Consider the following 23,536-nt stretch of genomic DNA (forward strand, 5'->3'; position numbering starts at 1 on the left):
AAGCTGAAACTCTGGTCCTGTCAGAGGAAGCTCTTGTCTCCCATAGAGACTGCACATGGTTCTGTCAACTGCTTGGCCCCTGTGCAGGCTGGGCTGGGCCACTGGTGGACAGGGCCACATCTTGTTGTGGACTACGTAGTTATGTATGCCTCTTGCTCTATTGAAGCCCAAAGCTGACGTTGGGACCCTGGAGATGGACTTCAGCATCCTGGAGCTCTTTATTTGTTCCCCTTCCTGGTGTGGCTACACTGAATACATTTCTTCCCTCAACTTTTCATGACGACACCTTTTTAGCAGCCTATAGTGAATGGCCTTGCTTAGGAGGGCTGCCAGACCCAGGCCTTAACCCTGAAAATCCATCAACAGTTTGCTTTGATTCTTTGCTCTGGATTCTATAGGTTTTACACTGGTAAAATTACATTTTATTTGGGGTGTGTGTATATGTGTAGAGTGTGGACATGAGTGCCAGGGTACATATGTAGAGGTCAGAGGACAGCTGTGGAGTCTTCTGTCTCTTTCCCCACGTGGTCCTAGGGATCATAGTCAGTCATCATAGTCTTGGCAGCAAGCACATTTACCTGCTGAGTCATCTCCCTGGCTCTCTGCTAACAGATTTTTATTAGTAAAACCATGATGTGCAATTGGGCAGTGGTGGCACACACCTTTAAACCCAGCACTTGGGAGGCAGAGGCAGGTTGATCTCTGTGAGTTCCAGGCAAGCCTGGTCTACAGGGTGAGTTCCAGGACAGCCAGAGCTATATAAACCCTGTCTTGAAAACCAACCAACCAACCAACCAAACTGTGATGTACACAGTAAGCATTTTATAGCTATAAATTCTAACTTAATAGCTTTATATACAAAAACCACTGTATTATATACAGAAACCACTGTATTTTCAATCCCTGCCTCTACTCATATGTTAGGGCATTAATATGACAATTTATATCTGCTGTGGGATGTTCTGTGTGTCAAGTGTGTTGCTGACTGGTCAATAAATAGATCACTGATTGGCCAGTGGCCAGGCAGGAAGTATAGGCAGGACAAGGAGGAGAATAAAGCTGGGAAGTGGAAGGCTGAGACAGAGAGACACTGCCAGCCGCCACGATGAGAAACAGCATGTGAAGATGCCGGTAAGCCACGAGCCACGTGGCAAGGTATAGATTTATAGAAATGGATTAATTTAAGTTGTAAGAACAGTTAGCAAGAAGCCTGGTACAGCCATACAGTTTGTAAGCAATATAAGTCTCTGTGTTTACTTGGTCGGGTCTGAGCGGCTGTGGGAGTGGCAGGTGAGAGAGATTTGTCCTGACCGTGGGCCAGGCAGGAAAACTCTAGCTACATATATCTTTTTTTTTTTTTTTTTTTTTCGAGACAAGGTTTCTCTGTGTAGCTTTGCGCCTTTCCTGGATCTCGCTCTGTAGACCAGGGTGGTCTCAAACTCACAGAGATCCACCTGCCTCTGCCTCCCGAGTGCTGGGATTAAAGGCGTGTGCCACCACCGCCCGGCTGACAATTTATATCTTTAAGATATGATGCCTGGTGATCCCAGCAGTCAGAAGGCTGAGGCAGGAGGATCAGTTCAAGGCTAGCCTGGGCTACATAAGGCCCTGTCTCAATAATGACAACACTTTGTAACCCATTATTGTAGATAATTATCCCCAGTCACTTATTTTTGAGATAGGGTTTTGCTGTATAGAATATACAGGTCTTATATTCCCAATCCTCCTGCCTCAGCTTCTCAAGTGCTGGGATTATAGGAATAGGCTACCATGTCCAGCTGCAGTAATTTTATACCAGTTGAAATTGATTCATGTGTGATTGCTGTGAAATTACAGGATCTTGAATTTGTCTATGTACTTATCTTTTCTAGTGAGTTTATACATCCATGTAATTTGTATAATAAGCATTCTTCCTAAGCTTGAATTGCCTATAGCCTGTCTCATAAGGCAGGGATGGTGGTGAGCTCACTCGGCTTGTGTTTATTTGGAAAGGTCTATATTTTGTCTTTACTTCTTTTTCTCTTCTCCTTTCCCCCACCTTCCCCTCCTTCCTCTCTCCCCTCCACCTTCCCCTCTCCCTTCTCCCCTCCCATCTCCTCCTTCTCTTGGGTGGTAGAGACTGGACCCAGGGCCACACATGCTAAGTAAGCAGTTTCCCACTGACCTGCTCTCCAGCCCTGTGTTCAAAAGCTCAGCTTTGCTGGGTCTAGGGATGCCGTCTTTCTCGTGGTGTTATGGTTTGGTTTTCTTCCCCAAGATTTTCAAAATGCTCCATTCTTTCCCTCAAGATGGCTGCTGAGGAACGTGCTCATAGTCTAACAGAGAATTTTTTTTAAGCTTTTTCTTCAACTTTGGACAATTTCATTATAATATGTCTTGGTGTCCTTTGGGTTCAACTTTTTGGGGACCTATGGGCTTCATGAATCTGGACAGCTATTTTACTTCCCAAGTTTGGGAGGCATTTAGTCATTTGTTTAAATAGATGGTGTTTGTGTGCATTTGTGTGTGTGTGTGTAGAAAGAGAATCTGAGAACAGGATGTTAGTATGAAGGAAAAAAAGTAAATTATCCTATGGATAATTATGGTACTATTTTTTCTAATGATTGTATAATTGGAAAGCTTTCAGAAAAGCTGACATAAAATAATTAAAATAAATGAACAGATAGGATTTCATGGTAGCCATCCTAGATAGGGCTATGGAAATTTTTCTTTCTATTTCTATGTATTTTATAAATATTTAACTAGAGACAGTAGCTCATACCTGTAATCTTTGAACTCAGGAGGCTAACGCAGGAGAATCTTAAACTGGAGGCTAGCCTGGGCTAATAGTGAACTTTCATCTCAAAATACATACAAAATGAATTTTAGATGTCTGTACTTCATGACTACATTGCCTTCACCCTGTCTGCTCCGGGCTGTCATGAGGGAGCAGCTCTGCTTAGCATCTTTCCTCATCTTAACATCTGCCTCAACCCAGACCAGAAACAGCAGAGTCAAGTGACTGTGATGGACTCCCTCTCTGCCACCTCACCCAAACTCATGTGGAAGTCAAATAAATCCAACTTAAAATGCGTTTTGATTAGTTTAACAAAAATTTCTCTGTTAAAATATGAACTGTTTACTGGTATTTATACAGATTAAGTACACAGTGAACTGATATTTTATACAAACTCTAAGAGTGTCCTAAACAGAATTATAATTAAACAGCAAAATAATCAGCTTTGACGGAGGCACGTGATTTGGCACCAAAATTCACAACTGTCTCTGTCACAATCCTTTTTGTTCAAAAAACAGTGTTGACGTGAGAACACTAATGTGAGCCACGAAGAAGGATCTTCTTGTGTAGAACACAGCAGGGAAGGAGGACAGTGGCAGCCTTCAGCAGCTCTTTATGTTATTCCTAGAAGGGTCAGAGAGCCTAAGGCCAGGAGGACCTGGCCCAGCACCATGTCCGTATTAAACACTGCTTTAGCACTTCCCTGTGAGAAATAATCTGTGAGCCACTGCTGGAAGAAGGCCGGATTGCTGTAGACACCGGGAAAATGTTTGCGCCCACAGCCATGCCCATAGCTGGTAATTCCCATCACAAAGTATCTTTTGTGTTCTGGTAGATAGCACATGAGTGGTCCACCGCTGTCCCCCTGTTAAAAATCCAAGATGGGTTTATCGTTTCTTACGCCGAGACAACTTAGTCACACTACACCTGTTTCTGTGAATATCCCTTCTCCTTCTACTCAGGGACAATGCAGGTGTCCTGGTTTTCTTTCAGGCAGTAGCTCACCACACTTCCTATCAGGACGAAGCCCAGGGAAGGAAGGGCACAGAGCTGGGAGTCCAGTTTCCAACATGGAAAGAGAAACAGCCAGGAAAGAAAAGGCAAGAAGGAAATCAGATTTCATAAACATTGGAAACTTGTGGTCCAAATAATATCCTTCACAAAAACAGCTGGATGTAGGGGTTGCACGCCTTTAATCCCAGCACTCAGGAGGCAGAAGCAGGCAGATCTCTGAGTTCTAGGCCAGCCTGGTCTACAGAGTGAGATCCTGTCTCAAAAACAAGCACAAAATGACAAATGAGAAATACAGGTCAGAAGTATAGTTCAGTAACACCGCCTAACATGCACAAGGCCCTGGGTTTGATCTCCAGCATAAAGCAACAATGACCAGACAACGTGGAAGTGGTAACAGCGGACACAGGGACATGCATTCAGAATCAGTGACAAGGGTGTTTGCTGCCTGGCTGAGTACAGAGGCAAAGCCGAGCCAGCTGAGCCTTCCGACTGCAGACACAAGGTGACCAGGTGTCCCCTTGGCGGTGAGCCAAAGCAGTCTTCCTTCAGTGGCCTCAGATACTGTGTGGATGCAACGAGACAAGTGACCAGACAGTGCTAATGTGTTCTCCATCTGGGCAAACCCCGGGAACATGAATGTGGAAGAGCCAGTCACGAAAGACCACATGTTGACCCATTCCAGAGATGGCAGGATGCTGGTCCTGCAGATTCGCATCTGCCTGTGTGTAGATGTGGGTGTGTAGATGGGGATGGGTGGGAGGAGGAGGTGTGAGTTCTTTTTGTGTGTGTGTGTGTGTGTGTCTATGTATGTGTGTATGGGTGTGTGCAAGCACATATATGTGTGGAGGTCAGAGGTCAATGTCAGGTGTTTTCTTCGAATGCCATGGCAAACGCGCACATGTCTGAAGACAACTTGAGCTCCGTCTTCCCCTGGCCTGAGGTAGGGTCTCTTTTACTGCTGCCTACAAGGCCTACAGGCTTCTGGGGATTCCCCTGTCTCTGTTTCCCATCTCCTTGTAGGAGCACTGGAATTATAGGCATGTAACATGTTCTGCTATTTTTGTGGGTTCTGAGGATCTGACCTCTGGTCCTTCTGCTTGTGCAGCAAACACTTCGCTGAGCCATGTCTCCAGCCCTGACACATGATTCTTAACGGGTAAGGTTTCTTCTAGTAATGACACAAAAATCTTAAAGTTGGACTTGAGGTGATGGTTGCCCACTTTTAAAAAAATCCACTGGGTTAGAGACCGTCAGTGGATGCACTGTGGTTCTGGGTGACAATAAAAAAGCAAGAAAAAGGAGACTGGAGAGATGGCTCAGTGGTTAAGAGCACTGTCTGCTCTTCCAGAGGACCAGGGTTCAATTCCCAGCACCCACATGGCAGCTCATAACCACCTGTAACTCCAGTTGCAGGGGATCTGATGCCTTCTTCTGGCCTCCTTAGGCACTAGGGATACACAGTACACACACACACACACACACACACACACACACATTCAGGCAAGACACTGAGACACATAAGACAAAATTTTAAAACAATGAGAAGAGGAGGATCAGGAAGACGACAGATTCAAGGCAGATTTTGCCTGTGTTTGAGCCTGATAGAGATAAGAACCAGGAAATCTGATCCAAGGTTTGGATTGTTGAAGTAGGAGAAAAAGAAAAGAATTTTGCATTAGCCTGACAATTAAGGACTCTGTTCAGGTACCGCCAGGCTTTAGAAGACCTCTCAAAGGGTAAGTGTTTGGTCTTACCCTGCACGTGTCAAAGGTCCCGTTTTCGTGACCTGCGCAGAACGAAGTGTTAGGAATCACTCCCCCGTAGCTCTGCTCAGAGTTGCAGACCTCTCGAGAAATGAAGTGCACTCTTGCCTCTTGCAGGATGCTGGTAGGACTGCCTGTCAGCAGCAGGATGAACAAAGCTCTGTAAGTTATGTCTTCATAACTGCAGGCATTTTTACAGTGATCTAAATCTTGGCATGTAGTCCAAGTGTGGTGACTCACACATGTATTTTAGCACTCTGGATGCTGAGACAGGAGGATTACTGTTGGCTCAAGGTTAGTCTGGGCCACAGAATGAGACTCAGACTCAAAAAATAAATAAAAATAGCGGCCAGTGGTGTGTAGCTCACTTGGTAGAGTCTTGCCAAGCAGGCACAAAGCCCGGGTTTGATCCCCAACATTGCATAAGCCACAAGTGGTGACACATGCCTGTGATCCCAGCATGCAGGAGGGAGAAGCAGGATCATAAGTTCAAAGTCATCCTCAGCTACAGTGAGTTTAAGGCCAACCTGGGCTACAGGAGATCTTGTCTGAGAAAATAAGATGTGAAAAATTAAAGTATGAGCTTTAATGAGACCTCACTGGTTTCCTCACTAAAGGAACGGAGTGAACAGGTCCATAAAAGGTCCTCTCAGTGTCATTGAGTCCAGTGTTTCCCCAATGCCCTGGGTGCTCACAGCCACTCTGCTTTGTCTAAGGTTTGCCCACCTACGGCCTTTCATTACATAAATGGAGCTGTAGACTACAACGCATTTTTTCTCTAGCTTATTTCATTTAGGATAATGTTGATTTACGGGCCAGTATTCCATCCCTTTGTGTAGTTTAAAAACATTACATTACCTGAAATTATTAAAAAATAAATACGGTTGGAGAGATGGCTCAGGGGTTAAGAGCACTTCCTGCTCTTGCAGAGGACCTGAGTTTGATTCCCATGCCCATTTCAGGTGACTCCCAAGCTCCTGTCATGCCAGCTCTGGGGACTTGACCCTCTCTTTTGGTCTCTAGGACACTGCACACACCTGCACACACTCACCACATGTAACAGAGGCTTCTCTCTGTCCTGCCCTTCCCGAAGCCGTTTCCAAATAATCACTAAGGGGCTTGCATTAATTAGAACTGTTTGGCTGATGGCCCAGGCTTATTACTAGCCAGCTCTTACATTAAAATAACCCATTTCTACCAATCTTTGTATTGCCACGTGGTCCGTGGCTTACCGGTTCTCTGGTATCTTGTTTCTCAGGCAGCTGGCTCACATCTGCTCAACTCTGCCCTTCTTCATCTCTGTCTTCAGTTTGATTGTACCCGCCTAACCTTATTCTGCCTAGCTATTGGCCAAAACAGCTTATTTATCAACCAATGAGAGCAACACATATTCACAGCGTACAGAAAGACCATCCCACAGCAACCATAGACACACACACACAATTAAAAATAAGATAAATGAATGCTGGATACAGTGGGACATACTTTAATCCTGGTACTCAGGAGGCCGAGGCAGGCAAACCTCTGTAAGTTGCAAGTCAGCCTGGTCTGCATGGTAAGTTCCAGAACAGCCAGGGCTATGTAGAGAGACCTTGTCTCAAAACAACAATAAAATAAAATAAAAATAACTTGGGAGGCAGAGCCAGGCGGATCTCTGTGAGTTCGAGGCCAGCCTGGTCTCTAAAGCGAGTTCCAGGAAAGGCGCAAAGCTACACAGAGAAACCCTGTCTCGAAAAACCAAAAAAAATAAAAAAATAAAAAAATAAAAATAATAAAAAGCTGGGCATGTTGGTGCATGCCCTTAAAAAAAAAAAAGGGAAATAAATGCTGGGTGTAGTGGCACATAATCCCAGCATTTGGGAGGCAGAGGCAGGCAGATCTGAGTTCAAGGCTTGTCTGGTTGACAGAGAAAGTTCTGGAACTATACTGTGAGACTCTGTCTCGAAACTCACATAAAATCAGTGGCCATACTGCGTTTGGTTGACTTCGTCCCGAGTTGTTGAGCCCCTGGTGTCCCCCACCTTCTTCCTATTCTAGAGCTGCTATAAATGTTTATGGACGGGTTCTTGTGTGGACGCCCACGCTCACCCCCTTTCAGTGAACATGCTGAAGTTGGATCACGGTGTTCCAAAGCAGCCCCCACTGCACAGTCCCGGCAGCGGTGCAGCAGGACCCCGACTTCTTCTGCCCTCACTATCATCAAGCCATGTGTGGCGCTGAATTAACTTTATTTACATATCCATTTTTTGTAGTGGTAGGGAGCTAGTCCAGGACATGCTCTCTCACTGAGATACATTCCCAACCCCTGACTTTTAAAATTAAATTCTCTTCATTTTTGCTAGTACTGAAACATATTTGTATATATTGCTCTCATACCTGGTCATTTTACTGAACTCTGTTCATTCCAATGATTTGTTTTTTAAATTTCGCAATACAATTCAGTTCTACATATCAGCCACGGATTCCCTTGTTCTCCCCCCTCCCGCCCCCCTCACCTTCCCCCCAGCCCGCCCCCCATTCCCACCTCCTCCAGGGCAAAGCCTCCCCCACGGACTGAGATCAACCTGGTAAACTCAGTCCAGGCAGGTCCAGTTCCTTCCTCCCGGGCCGAGCCAAGCAACCCTGCATAGGCCTCAGGTTTCAAACAGCCAAGTGCTAGAGAGGCCCACAGAAATCCACAAAGATACCCCACAACAGACTGCTGGCAGTGGTTGAGAGACAGCCTGAACTGACCTACTCTGGTGATGGGATGGCCAAACACCCTAATTGTCATGCTAGAAACCCCATCCAATGACTGAGGGATCTGGATGCAGAGATCCATGGCTAGGCCCCGGGTGGAGCTCTGGGAGTCCAATTAGCGAGAAAGAGGAGGGTTTATATGAGCGAGAATTGTTGAGACCAAGGTTGGATAAAGCACAGGGACAAATAGCCAAATGAATGGAAATACATGAACTATGAACCAATGGCTGAGGGGCCCCCAACTGGATCAGGCCCTCTGAATGGGTGAGACAGTTGATTGGCTTGATCTGTTTGGGAGGCATCCAGGCAGTGGGACCGGGTCCTGTGCTCATTTCATGTTTTTTAAAACTTTTAAATGATTTTTATTTTTTATGTGTATGGATTTTTGCCTACATGTATATATGTATACCATGTGCATGTACTACCTAAGGAGGCCAGAAGAGGGGTTAGATCCTTCAAATTAGAGTTACAGCTGTGAGCCACCGTATGGACTCCGGGAACCAAACCCAGGTCCTCTGGAAGAACAGCCAGTGCTCTTAAACACTAAGCCATCTCTCCAGCCTTGGTCTTGGTTTTTATCAAAAGCATGCCCAGGGAGAACTTTATTAGAATTTAAGAGAAAAATCATAACAGCTAAAATCCAGGCAGCAGCAGCAGGAGGGATAGAAGAAAGTTCATGCTTGCTAAACTAGGCATGGACTAGACAGACAGCTCATTAGAAAAATGTGGTCCACAAACAGGCGTGGCCTAATGGGCTGAGAAAAGAGCCTGCAAGTGCTTGGTTTCCGTTTGTTTGGTTCTTTGAGACAGGGTCTCTTGCATTCTACTCTGACCTGGTATGTAGCCAAGGATAATCTTGAACTTCTGATCCTGCTGGTTCTACCTCTCCAGCACTAGGCCCACAAGCCTGCATCCTCACACACAGTTTATTCAGGGCTAGCGTTTGGACCCTGGGCTTTGTGCATGCAAACAGTCCACCAACTGAGCCACACCCCATGCTGCGGCCGATGGGTTAGAGGCTGCCTTGGTGTATATAATTAAATAGCCTGTGCCATTATTATTGAAGAGTACTCATTTGGTGGATTATACAGCACGTCATCATTTGCTGGGCATTTAGTTTCCAGTTTGGGGTTTGTTAATGACACAACGATGAGAACTCCTGTGGCCGTTTCTCATCTGACAGACGCCTAACAGTGGCTCATACAGTGGCCGTGTTCAACATGGTAGGTATGTGGTAAAATTCTGAAGAAACTGACAAAGCTAGATGTGATGGCACACTTCTGTAATCCCAGTACTTGAGAAGCTGAGGCAGGGGGGTCACTGCGAGTTTAAAGTCAGTCTGGTCTGGGAGACTCTTATTTCACAAACAAGAAGAAACTGCTTACATACTTTCACCATTTTACATCCCCCGCCTCGCCTCAGCAATGTGGAAGTGTCCAGTTTCTCCAGATCCTTTCCAGGACTTGATACTACCCATCTATTTTTTTTAAAGATTTATTTATTTATTATGTATACAGTGTTCTGCCTGCAGGCCAGAAGAGGGCACCAGATCTCATTAGGGATGGCTGTGAGCCACCATGTGGTGCTGAGAATTGAACTCAGGACCTCTGGAAGAGCAGCCAGTGCTCTTAATCACTAAGCTATCTCTCTAGCCCATTACTGTCCATCTTTTGGGTCAAGACTAGATGTGTGGTGACTTCTCATTGTGGTATCAGTGACGTCAACATCTTTCTACCTAGTATTGGCCACCTGTGCGTCTACTTTGATGAGGTATCTTTTCAAATTGTCAGCGAATTCACAACTCAGTCAGTACTGAGTTATACAAGTTTGGGTTTTTTTATTTTGTTGTTTTTCAAGACAGGGATTCTCTGTGTAGCCCTGGCTGTCCTGGAACTCGCTCTGTAGACCAAGCTGGCCTCGAACTCAGAAATCTGCCTGCCTCTGCCTCCCAAGTACTGAGATTAAAGGCATGTGCCACCACTGCCTGGATCAGTTATACATGTTCTTTATAGCTCTCACAGAATTTCTATATCAAATGTTTTTCTCTCTTAGTTGGAAGCTTATCTTTTCCATTCTCTTAAATGTGTCTTTTGAAGAGCATGCATTTTAAGGGCTTTTTATTTTTTATTTATTATTTTATTTATTTATTTATTTATTTTTTGTTGCCGAATGCCATTTATTGAAGGAGGGAGGAGGTCTTAAATACAGGCTTACAGTACAATGGGAAACACTACCGATGTTTTACAATCTTGCATCTAAGCTATTAACGTCCAATATACAGGATACACAGACAAGGAACTTCCCTTAAGCATTCAGGAGGGTAGAACCTGGCAGGGAATTAGTATAGGGAGGATATCAAGGTTAAGGTCAGCAAGCAAGACAACAGTTACCCCAAACGGGGGCCAGGGCCCTACAGGTCCCCCTTTTACTAGAAAATGAGCTTCTGACTTGGGTTGCATGGGACATCACCAGGTCACTTTACCCGTCATGGAGACGCCTGCCCAGGCCACACAGGTGCTCTGTCTTAGGTTGGTGAGCGCCCCCCCAGGCATTACCCATCTCTGAATACTCATTATCATACAGGCTTAATCCTGTGTGAGCTGCAGAGTTAACTGCTGCCAAAGATGTCAAAGTGGCGCTGGGCTTGCAATCTGTGTGTTCGACACATAAAAGACCAACAGAAGTCCTAACCCACCCATAGCCAGTAGGCTAAAGGCAACTGAGCCATTCCTTTTCTTAACAAGCCTTACTGTAAATTGGAGTCCTTGTAAGATGGTATCCCAAAAGCAAATTGATCTTGAGTTTATAAATTTATAATTTTCAAAGACAATCAAACTGTATATAACTATTGAATTAAATTTATCATGCCCAATAGAATGAAAAATTAACTAACTGTGGTAGGTACTTTTGCTGCCAGGGTCTCCACTGTGCTAGCTGTAGTAACCAATTATGAAATGGTAATCCCAAAAAACAGTAGCAGCGGTGGCCGCCACTGCCATAACAGCAACAGCAGCAGCAGCAATGTCAAATTCTCTTCTGGAGCGTGTGGGCATCCACTGACATGGATACAGCTCCAGGAACAAGAACCGCCAAGGCCCATTTTTCTTGATCCCAGCACGACTTAAGCTAGTAGCTCTGCAAAAGAACAACTAAGAACCATAAAGGAAAAACAGGCAGCTCACAAGGAGCAGAACTAATGGTCTCATAATGGCTACATTCAGGCTCATTAATTTTAAGGTATCTTCAAAGGGGGCTAAATGAATTTCAGGAGGACAATAAATGTTGCACAGTTAAGGGCTTATTTTTATGTGTATGGATGTTTGCCTCTATGTATGTACAAATGTGCACACATGTGTGCCTGGTGCCTGTGGAGGTCAGAAGAGGGGCAATGGATCCCCTGGAACTCGGTTGTGAACCAACATGTGAGGTCTGCGAACTGAACCAGGTCCTCTGCAAGAGCGGCCAGTGCTCTTGACTCCCAAGTCATTTAAGAGCACACATTTTAAATTTTGACAATTTTTTTTTTCATTTACTCTAAAAACCATAAAAAGCAAAAGCCACTGGGCGGTGGTGGCACACACCTTTAATCCCAGCACTCGGGAGGCAGAGGCAGGTGGATCAATGTGAGTTCGAGCCCAGCCTAGTCTACAGAGTGAGTTCCAGGACAGGCACCAAAGCTACACAGAGAAACCCTGTTTCAACAAAACAAAACAAAAACAAACAAAAAAACAACCAAAAGCCAGAGTCAGGACTGGACAGTGCACATGCCCGTCTGGTGGCCAGAGTAGGAACTGGGTGCCCTGCTCTACGCTCTCTTCTTCATTCCACTGAGACTCACACAGCACCGTGGTTAGAGGCATCTGGGGGTGTGTGTGCACGTGCGCACTCAGGTGTGGGGGTCAAACCATTGGATTCAGAGGCTTTTTAAAGCAGGGAGGGGCTGAAGCCATCCCTCAGTGGCGCTCTCCCGGCTTAGGTCTCTCACATGGGTGCTGGCTCAGGTCTTCATGTCTGCAGCAAGCACTGTTAGCACTCTTACCCACAGAGCCATCTTCCCAGCCCTGGATTTGTTTCTTTCTAATTGTCTTTCATTCCCACTCCTCCACCCTTTTTAAAGACAAGAACTCAGATAGCTCGGGCTGGTCCCAGACTGTGCAGCTGAGACTGGCCTTGGGCTCTTACCTTCCTGTCTTCAGGCTGAGTGCTGGATGACAGGTGTGGGTCACGCCCAGTGTTCACCCGGTCTTCCCCCCCTCAGCCTCTTCATGTCCTTCGGTCATTTCTTTTGCCTCACACCTTCCTTCTTCAGCGTGTGCAACACCGTGCTCATCCAGTGAGCGCCAAATACAGTAGTTACAGTTTTCATTTTTAAAAATTGTATTTGGCTGTCTTTGAAGCATGCCTGGTCATTTAATCACCTATTAAATTATAACTTCTTTTTATTCCTTTGAAGAACTAAAATATGTTTACTGGATATTCTATATCTAAATATTGATAATACAGGAAGTCCTTGGAGGTTGACTCTGTTATTTGCTATTTCTACTGGTTTCCTTATAAACAGTGTTTGTTTATGTATTTGGTGATCTGTTTCTCCATCCTTCCCTTCCTCCTCCTGTGAATCAAACAGCAGGACTGTGCATGCTAGCACTCTGCCACTGAACTACATCCTCTGCTCCTTTTCTTTATATTTTTTTGGGGAAGGCATGGAAATTATTATTTAGTATGTAATTTTTATTACAATCATTTATTTTGTGTGTGCATGCGTGTGTCATAGCACACACATCAGGGTCAGAGGAAAACTGTGAGAGTCAGTCATGACCAGACGCCATCTGACCAGCTTATTAAGTTATTTTCATGTATCATAATCACATAATAGCAGTCTATATTGTGACACGTCACATATGTATGTAATATGTTTTGATAGTATTCATCACCCCGTTCTGTCTCCTTCCCCTGCATCCCTTCCCGCTTCTCCCCACATCTGCCTTTATGTCTCCTTCTCTTGTGACCTGAGGAGTTGATTAGTGCTGCTTCTGTGGGCACTGACCAGCGGCTACACCACTGAAGTGTCTTCCTCCCTCAGCTCCAGCATTGTGTTCTCCAGGGTTCCTTTCTCATCTCTTGGATCTTTCCTGGTGACTGTGATATCTGAACTCTTTAAGGCCTTTTTCTGATGTCCCTCACTCTTGGCACCTGACTTCCCTAAGGTTTAATAATTTAAAAAAATTCATTTTCATTAACCTCTATAAAGAGTGCTTTGAAGCCTTAGATAAAGTTGGCTTTTTTTTTTTTTTTGGTTTTTTTTTTTTTTTTTTTTTTTTTGTTGTTGTTGTTGTTTTTGGAGACAGGGTTTCTCTGTGTAGCTTTGTGCCTTTCCTGGAACTCACTCTGTAGACCAGGCTGGCCTCAAACTCACAGAGATCTACTTGGCTCTGCCTCCTGAGTTCTGGGATTAAAGGCGGGTGCTACCACCGCCCGGCTAAAGTTGAAATTTTTATAAATATGACTTGCACATGACCTGGTACCTAGGGACAGACAGCACCATGCTGCTTAAGTTCTCAGCTGGCATCTATGTCTTAGAAGACGTGGTGTGAGTTGACTGCAAATTCAGGGGAGTGGTAGTCATCATACACAGTTCTGAAGAAATGTCCACCTCCTCATCCCACTTGGCAGGTTTTCTAACTATTTCAGGGTTTGGAATACAAATAGATAATTCTTTGATTACATTCGACTCATTTCCAAACGACTGTTGTGGCTGATTGTAGCCAAAGCGTGTTGCCTATCATATATAAGGCAGAGGACCACACAGGGTGCTCTTTATGTCCTCTCCTGCCAAGATTACACGGAACCAAAACACATCACTGTGTGTGCATGTGCACATGTGTTCTTACATATGGAGTCAGTCTTCTCCTCCACTGAGTGGATCCCAGGGATCAGACTCAGACTGTCAGGCCTGAGGGCAGACACCACTTTCCACTGAGCCATCTTGCTGACCCCACAAATAAAACTGCAGTGAGCCTCTGCTTAGAGTGCTGTGGGGATTGTCTTTCTCCACTTCTCTCTGTTCTGGTTCTTGTTTTTGGTTTTTTGAGACAGGATTTCTCTGTGTAGCCTTGACTGTCCTGAAACTCACTCTATAGACCAGGCTGGTCTTGAACTCACAGAGATGAAGGCATGTGCCACCACTGCCTGGCTCTTGTTTAGTTTTTTAGTACAGGGTTGCACTCTGCTGCTGAGTTCTATGGCACAAGCTGTAACCTCAACAATGGGACGCTGAGCTAGGAGGACTGAGCACTGGCCAGCTTGGGCTTCATATCACTGTAGAGAAACCTTCCCTCTTTGGTTCTGTGTATTTACAGTTGCTGCTGTTTCTGGTGGATTGAACCTTTTATTATGATACAGTATTCCTCAGCATTCTGGTAACTTTATTTGATCTGCTCTACTTTACAGTATTAATGAAGTCATTCCTGCTTGCTCTTCCATTCTAGATTGATTTTTATTACTATTTTACATGTATGGGCGTTCTGTCTGCACATATGTCTGTGCACCATGTGCATACAGTGCCCATGGAGGTCAGAGAAGCCATCAGATTCCTCAGGAACTGGCGTTACAGACAGTTGTGAGCCACCATATGGGTGCTGGAACCTGTGTCCTCTGAAAGACCAGCCAGTGCTTTTAACCACTAGGCCGTGTCCCTCGGCCCCAGATTTTAAGTTACTGCTGTCATGTGCCTTTCCCATTGTCTCTCACACAGCCATGTATATACAGGGCTTTAAGATGAGTACTGGTCATTACAGAGTATCTCTGAGGATAAATTTTCTTCTGCAACATGGTGAACTACAGGTGTGCCAAACAGCCCAAAGGACACCGTTACAGGGAGCACGCACAGGCCAAGGACTGCGTGTAATGATGTTTCCAAGCTTCTTGTCATATCTGAAGTGGGCTGTGGCTGTGGCCACTCCATGTTATGAATCATGGGCTCCAGCTTTATGGGCATCTCTCCTCCATCAGTTGGGCTCTTTGTTTTCCCCAAGGTCCATAAACCCACTGGAGTCGATGCCTGTCAGGTGTCAAACACTCTCAGATTAGCGTCACCTCTGTGCCCGGCTCCTCCCCTTGCGCTCCACGCTCTGTCCTTAAGCTCTCTCGTTATTGTGGGCTGGGGTATGTGCATGCCACAGTGCACGTGGGGGTCAGAGGGCAGCCTTATGGAATCAGTTCTCTCCTTAACCTCAGGTCATCAAGGTGGCTTGGAATGTACCTGTACCCACTGCAGCCATCTTGCCTGTCCTGTGTGCTCCATTCCTGCCCTATGGATCCTTCCTGTTGGGTGGTCCTCAGTGGGAAGGCTCAGGTGTGTTTGTGGTATGCCATGTTGGTACACCAGTTTTATCTGAACTGTCTGATGCCTTGCAGATCATGAGGGACATGGTAAGACTGACGCTGACTGGAAGACAATGGCATGGGCTTGGTTAGCTGAAGGAGTAGTTAGCTGTGTGACTCAGGGTGTGAATGTGACCTCCTCAAGCTTCACTGTGTTACAGAGTATTGCTGGGTTAGTACACAGACGGTGTGTGAAACTCACTCTACAGACCAGGCTGGCCTCAAACTCACAGAGATCCGCCTGCTTCTGCTTCCTGAGTGCTGGGATTAAAGGCGTGCGCCACCACCACCTGGCTGCAACTATTCTTATATTATTGCTTTATAATAACTGTCAACAATTCATTTGGATGACCACGTTCTTTTTTGGTTAATTTTGTTTGTTTGTTTTTGAGAAAGGGGGTCTCTATGTAGCCCTGGCTGTTCTGGGACACGATAAGTAGACCAGTCTGGCCTTGAACTCACAGAGATCCATATGCTTCTGCCTTTCAAGTGCTGGGATTAAAAATGTATGCCTACAGGCCAATGCCCATGCTCTTTGAGTTAGAACATGGCAAGGCTGGAATTTAGGACTATGGTTCTGTTGTGCATGCTCTTTTCCTATACTGTATTGCTTTCCTTATCTTCCTTCAACAGTGCTCAAGAAAAACAGTAATTTTTTTAAAAGTCTTCCTTAAAATTATCTTTTTACTGTCTAAATAACCACAAATAAAAACCAGATATGGTGGTGCACATCTGTACAGGTCCGCGGTTATCTTATGTTGGTGACTGTTTCTGAGACAGGGTCTCACTAAGGATGTGGCTGTCCTGGAACTTGCTATGTAGTTCAGGTGGCCTTGAACTCTCAGATCCAAGAGAGAGCCAACTGCCTCTCTCTTCCAACTACTGGGATTAAAGGCATTCACCACCACCACCCAGCCTCAAAGTCATTTTTGACAACAGGGTGAATTCAAGGCCAATCTGGGCTACATGAGACCCTGTCTTTAAAAAAATAAAAAATAAATAAAATAAAAAAATTAAAAAAAAATCCATACTTGCTGGGCCCATGAGCAATGGAAAACAAATCTCAGTGCTTGATCTCATATGCTCCAAACTGGTCTACGACGCTCTCAAGAACAGATCAGTGTGCTAGTTAAAGCCTGAATAAGGCTTCGGAATCACAAAGACTTCAATTTGAGTCCTAGCTGCTGCTTTTTTAAGGAGAATGGATGGAGTGGTATGGGAGAATGGGGCAGGGAGGTGTTGGTTGAGACAGGATTTCATGTAGCCTAGGCTGGCCTTGAGTTCATTCCACATAGAGCTGAGGAGGACCTGGAACTCCTGACTTCTGGGATTACACATGGAGGCCACTGTTGGTAAAGTCTCCGTTTTTAACACCCATGGTCTCTGTGCTGGTTTCATCAACGTGACCCAGACCTGACCCACCTGGGGAGAAGAACGCCCAGTTAAAGAGCTCCCTGCATCAGACTGGTCTGTGGGCAAGACTGGGTATTTTCTGGATTATTGAGTGTTGTGGGAGGGCCTGCCCACTGTGGATGGTGCCACCGTTCAGCACTGGCCCTGAGTGGGATAAGAAAGCAAACTGAAATAGATATGGTGGTTCACACCTTTAATCCCAGCACTTGGGAGGTAGAGGCAGGTGGATTTCTGTGAGTTCAAAGCCAGCCTGAACTACATAAAGAGTTCCAGGACAGCTAGGGCTCTGTAGAGAGACCTTGTCTCAATCAATCAGTAAATCAAACAAGAAAGCAGGCTGAGGAAACCATGGGCTCAAGCCAGTGAGCAGCCTTCCTTCAGGGTTGTTGCCTGCGTGACCCCCTCCATTAACAGACTGTGATGGGAACCTGGAAGCCGAATTAACCCTTTCCTCCCCACACTGCTTTGGTCGTGGGGCTTATCACAGCATTAGGAACTGAACTAGTACACTTTACACTCCTGGTCTGCCAGACAGAAAGGCAGCAGCAGCATTTCAAAGCATACTGAGGGAGCAGGAACCCGAGAACGTACATGCTCGCTCAGGAAGCCTGCTGCTCTTAGAAAGACAGCTTTTCTGTTCTTCCTGTCTGGCCTATGGATCAACAGCTAATGAGAGAGACAGGGCCTCCTGCCTAATCCTGCATAGGGCATTACATGAAAAGGAAAGTAAACAGTCAGTCCTGGGAGCCCCAAACTTCTGGTTTAAGGTGGGCATTTCTGTCCCACGTCTCCCATCAACTGAGTCCTGGGCTGCAGAAACGCCAGACTGTCAATAATATCTGCAATTCAAGTATCTTTGGTGTTTATAACCAGAGTTCCTATATACTTCGGCTTATGCAAGGAAACTTCTCTCTCCCATAAGGAAGAAAAAACAAGGTATTCTTTTTCATGGTTTATAAACTCAACTTTTTAGCTTTTGGGTAGAAAGGTAAAAATAAATAAATACATAAAATGGGGTGAATAAACTTAATAATAGACTGCTTGCCTAGCACGTGCAAAGCACTAAATTTGATCCCTAGCACAATCAATCAACTAATCAATCAATAGCTTGAAAGAAATATACACAAGGCTATTAATGTGTAAAAAGATTCCCTCCCTCTGCCAATAATCAGGAGGGTGTGTATCAGCTGAATTCAGACTATAATTACCTTCTTCTTTGGTTCTTCCCCAGCCACTTATAAAACACGTTGTGTTTTGGTCCAGTTTTTGGAGAATACCAAAAGGTAGACAAATAGGCTGAATATAGTCATTATACCTCACGGGTCTCCTTAAACGGAACAGTGCGATATCATTTACGAAAGTTTCCATAATAAAGTCTGGTTGGATGATGATGGCTACTACTCGGATATTCTTGATGCGGGAGCGGCGCCTGGAGAGGTCATTGATTCCGATCACTGCTCTCCACTTGAGAGGATCACTGCAAGAAAGCAGACATTCTTATTACACACAAGCTCACTTAAACTCTTTTCCTTGATTTTCCATGAGATTTCGGGTTTTTTATATTGGACTGACAACAAAGTTTTAAGCGTTTTTCCACGTGACATGAAGTGTAAAATAAGAGCCCAGATGTCATGATACAGCAGAGAGGAGGAGGCTGAGTGGGACAAGAAACTCAGATTCCAGACCACGAGGACCACGTGGCTGCAGGCCAGCGTCCCTCACTAGCAGACAGAAGCCTGAATTACTCGACATATGGTTCCGAGACAGCTAGCTGTTTGGAAAGAAAAGAAAATGAAATCTCTGAAACACAAAGCACCAAAGTAAACCCCAAATGTATTAAAAACTTAGAATTCTCTTAAGAGTTGCTGTCTTCAAGAGACAGGGAGGTGCTAGTGTGGGATTTGCCTCCAAATAACTGGAAAACAAGGAGTTTAGCTCTACACAGTCCAGGCTCAGCATACATAAGGCACGGGGGTGGGGGTGGGGGAGGGGCAGGAGAGGGCACAGGAGTGAATACATGATATACTTATATGAAATGTCATCATGAAGTTATGTATAATTAATGCATGCCAATAAAAATCATTAAAAGATGAGGTATAAGTTTGAAACTTGAAGCTGTGTGATAAGGACATGGGAAAATATTTCCTCTACTTTTGTAACTTTTTAAAGATTTATTTACTCCTATTTTATGTGTTATGGATGTTTTCCTGTACATATGTTAGGCACCACATATGTGCCTGATGCCCAAGAATGCCAGAAGAAGCTGGGTGGTGGGAGGCAGAGGCAGGCGGATCTCTGAGTTCAAGGACAGCCTGGAATAGAGCAAGTTCCAGGACAGCCAGGGCTATACAGGGAAACCCTGTCTCAAAGAAAAAAAAAGAATGCCAGAAGAGGGAATCAGATTCCCTGAAATTGGGAGTTATAGATAGTTGTGAGCTGCCATGTGGGTGCTAGGAATCAAACCCAGGTCCTCTGGAAGAGCAGACAGTGCTTTTAACCACTGAGCCATCTCTCAAAACCCTAATTCTGAAAAATATACTAGAATAAAACATTTGGATTTTAGTATTAGAATTGAGAAAATTAAACCAAAAAGAAAACAAGTGAAAATATAACACTGACATAAGAAAGGATTTGTTTTTTGAGACAGTTTTATCATGTTTATTATTTAATCTGTCTCACTGGGATAAAATACTCCAATACAAGCAGCATAGTGGAGAAGGGCTTATTTTGGCTCATAGACCTAGGGCACAGTCCATCATGGCAGGAAGGTGGGACTTCAGATACACAGGAAGCAGAGGGAGCTAAACACTAGTGGCCTAGCTCCAATTCTCCTTTTTATTCAGTCTTAAGAAAGGAATAACGCCTCCCTCAGTTAGGGTGGATCCCACCTCAATCTACTCTAGACAATCTCTCACAGGTATGCTGAGAGACATGAAATTATGCCCTAATTATAAAAGAAAATAATTAGATAAATGAGAAATGAGAGAAACTAAATCATAATGGTCTGCTGTGGAATAATCCTTCTGCATACTGTGAATATGTATTACTCTTTTTGGTTAATAAAGAAGCTGATTGGCCTATAGCAAGGCAGGATAAAGTTAGGCGGGACAATCAAACTGAGGATGCTGGGATAAAAAAGGGTGGAGTCAGGAGAGAGGCACTGGGAGACACAGAGAGAGCAAGATGGGCACGCCGTATTAAGGAAAGGTAGCAAGCCATGTGGCAAAGCATTGATAGGAAATATGGGTTAAGTGTAAGAGTTAGCTAGTAACAAGCCTGAGCTATCAGCTGAGCATTTATGACTAATAGTCTCCATGTTGGTTATTTGGGAGGCGGCCATGGCACAGGAAAACTCCACCTACATTGGTCATTTCTGCCAGAGTGAGAGCCAGTATCACAGGGAAAGCCCTGTGGTTCTGCCCTGTGATGGACAACAATACCGCCCACCACACAGGTTCTTTTCAGTGTCATGTACATGGCTGGAGATGGTGGCTCAGAACTGGAGCGCTCACCTGGCATGTGTAAGGCCTTAGGTGCAGCCCACAGTGCCAGAAAGCAACAGCCGCCCTCTCCTTCTGCTAGAAGTATATATTGGTGATTATACGTGATATACTTATATGCTTGTACAAGGAAGTGACCTGCCCACTTTGTCCTCTAGGTGCCCTGATCCAATACATGCCCCAAACCCCTTATCCACAGCTGTCAGACAGGGGTGGATCTTTGGCCAAGGGATGGCTCATTAGTAAACTGGGGGACTATTGCTTCACCTAGAATGAAGAGCTATGCTGTGCTAATCAGGTAATTCATCATACAAGTTGATGAGAAAGCTACCTAGCAATAGGAGCTAAAAATGAAAGATTAGTATAGAGAATGAAGAGCTGTAAAGGATCACGGAAAAGCTGGTGTTGTGAGGAATTAATTTAGTAGAAAGAGGGAAAAGGGCAGAAAAAAATAAAACAGCAGCACCATTGCGCTCCCCCACCTCCAGCTCACCAGTGTCTTAGAAGAGATGCCTCTGGGCTAGAGAGAGGGCTCAGGGGGTTGGGGGTGTTACTGCTCTTGCAGGGGGCTGGGTTCTGCTTCCAGCCGCCTCATGGCTGGCTCACAACCATCTATAATTCCAGTTCCAGGGGATCAGATGCCCTCTCTGGCCTCCTTGGACACCAGGGACACACAACAAACATGTATGGTGCAAAAACATACATGCACACAAAACACTTATAGACATAAAAATGTTTTAGGAGAAGAAAAGAGAAACTCTTAAGGAAAATCTGTCATAACTGTCCTATACCACAGGGTCACTAGGATGTTAGTGACTTAGAAGTTACTGGATTGGGCATGGAGTTAGCCTTTGAAATTACATCTGGGTCACAGAAATCACATGAAAATAGGACGTTAGGACTCAGTGCAAATGAGACCCAAGAGTCTTTTTCAGAGTTCAAATAATAAAGATTAAGTCTGACCTGTCTTGTTTTTATGCAACCCATGAACAAGTATGTTTTTACGCATACACACATATAATTATATGTACGGTTTTACAGGACCGCAGCAACAGTCATTATGTATTTTCCATGTATGTATGGTTACTTTCATACTAAGTAATGTAACAAACTATGTGGCCTGCAAACCCTATCAAGTATCCACAGAAAACGTGGCCAATGTGTGATTTAAAGAATTCGTTTCAACAAATGCAGTATCGTATATAAGGAATTATTTATAACTACGTGTAGACATGATACTTAGCTAAAGTCCCATAATACTCTACCATTCCAAATATTCCCTATGGGAAGAAAATGGGAGGCATGGTGTGAATACATACCTAGACTCTTTAGTGCAGTGGGCAGCTGTGAGGACCCACCTGTCTCTCACTAAGGCACCACCACATACATGCACAAGTAAATCGCCATCTTGAATCTGCAGACTGACTAGCCATGGCCACGCTCCAAGAGCAGCTTGTGTGCCTCCTATGATCCGAGACCCTTCCAATGCACCCCTAAGTGGTGCTATTCCACAATCTAAAAACAAAACAATACATTATTTGGAATAAACACATTTGGTGTTACTTCCTCACCTGAATACAATAACACAATCCTTTTTCTCTTTGGACACAGATAAAGCAAGCCAAATTTGAGGCAAGCTGAAATTTTCAACAGCAAATGAATTAAGACAAACATGCCATACTTCACTACTTAGGAAGACACAAAATCAACATAATTTATTAATAACTCTATTGCCCAAGAAGATAAAAATAAATTTCTCTGGCCAAAGACCATGTTCTTTGCTTTGTGAAACAGTGATCAAGCGCCTAAGACCCAGGCAGCATAGTATATACACTTGTTTTTTCTGTTTTGTTTTGGAGACAGGGTTTCTCTGTGTAGCCCTGGCTGTCTTGGAACTCCCTTTGTAGACCAGGCTGGCCTCCAACTGAGAGATCCACCTGCCTCTGCCTCCCAAGTGCTGGGATTAAAGGCGTGCGCCACCACCTCCCAGTGGCAGTACAAACTTTGGTCATTCAAAAGTATCAGACAGGAAGACTGGACTATATAGTGAGACACGTGTGTGTGTGTGTGTGTGTGTGTGTGTGTGTGTGTGTGTGTGTGAGAGAGAGAGAGAGAGAGAGAGAGAGAGAGAGAGAGAGGGAGAGAAGGAATACATAAAGCCTCGTGCTTAGTGGCTTAGGATAGATATATAGCTCAATGGTAAGGGTGTGTAGGTAGCATGTACATAAATAAACTCCAAAAGCTGCAGTTGATTAAGAGGTACACCTATGCACGTCTTGCCAGTTAACCTGTTGAGTAATTCTCAACCGCATTCTGAAAAGGTCACCCAACAGGACCCTTTGAGCCCTGAGCACTGTGAGTCTGTTGATAAAACGGTAAGTGCTGAATGTTGGGGTCACCACTGACATCGCTACCACGGGTCTGGGAGCAGCTGCGGCCCGTGTCTTTGGGGTGAGGCGGCGAGGACAGCGGGCGAGCCTCGCCCTGCTGAGGCACCAGATACTGCCCTTCGCGAAGAGCTCTTCCTCTTCCGGGGTCCCGGCCTCGGGCCCTCGCGCGGTGGCCTGTCCCTGCGCCAGGTCGGGGCCGCCCCTGCGGGCCAGCGAGTGGAGCTCGGAGCAGACGAGGGCGCCGCCCAGGCACAGCAGCGCAGCCCTCAGCGCCCACGACCCCATGGCGCCCGCAGGCCCCAAGATGGCGGCGGCGCCCGAGGCGCAGGCGCGCGTGCGCGGTGCGCGGTGCGCGGTGCATGCTGGTCGGTCGTGCGTGGAGCGGGGGAAGGAGCAGAGCGTGCAGGGGTTGAGACTGCAGGGGACAAAGGCGGCGGGTGCGGAGTCGGCACCCCAGGATGGCAACGGAAGGGAGGCCTCGCCGTGTGTCCGGTGGGGGCCCAGAGCTCTGGCAGACCCCGGGGGTGGGGTGGGGGAGGTAGGGAGTAGGGGGGTAGG

At 45.4% G+C, this 23,536-nt stretch overlaps 1 protein-coding gene across 1 annotated transcript; it reads right to left on the reverse strand.

The window, feature by feature from the left end:
- Positions 1-3,094: 3,094 nt before the first annotated feature.
- Positions 3,095-23,295, reverse strand: Tmprss12 (transmembrane serine protease 12). Its single transcript, XM_059247334.1, has 5 exons — positions 23,095-23,295; positions 21,908-22,103; positions 18,297-18,565; positions 5,545-5,687; positions 3,095-3,641 (listed from the first exon to the last, which is right to left on the reverse strand). Exons 1-5 carry the CDS (start codon positions 23,261-23,263, stop codon positions 3,390-3,392), a joined length of 1,029 nt encoding a protein of 342 aa, XP_059103317.1. The 5' UTR covers positions 23,264-23,295; the 3' UTR covers positions 3,095-3,389.
- Between the last annotated feature and the right edge of the window lie 241 nt (positions 23,296-23,536).

The sequence above is a fragment of the Peromyscus eremicus genome, chromosome 20 (genome assembly GCF_949786415.1).
Source record: "Peromyscus eremicus chromosome 20, PerEre_H2_v1, whole genome shotgun sequence".
In the NCBI taxonomy this organism is placed as follows: Eukaryota; Metazoa; Chordata; class Mammalia; order Rodentia; family Cricetidae; genus Peromyscus; species Peromyscus eremicus.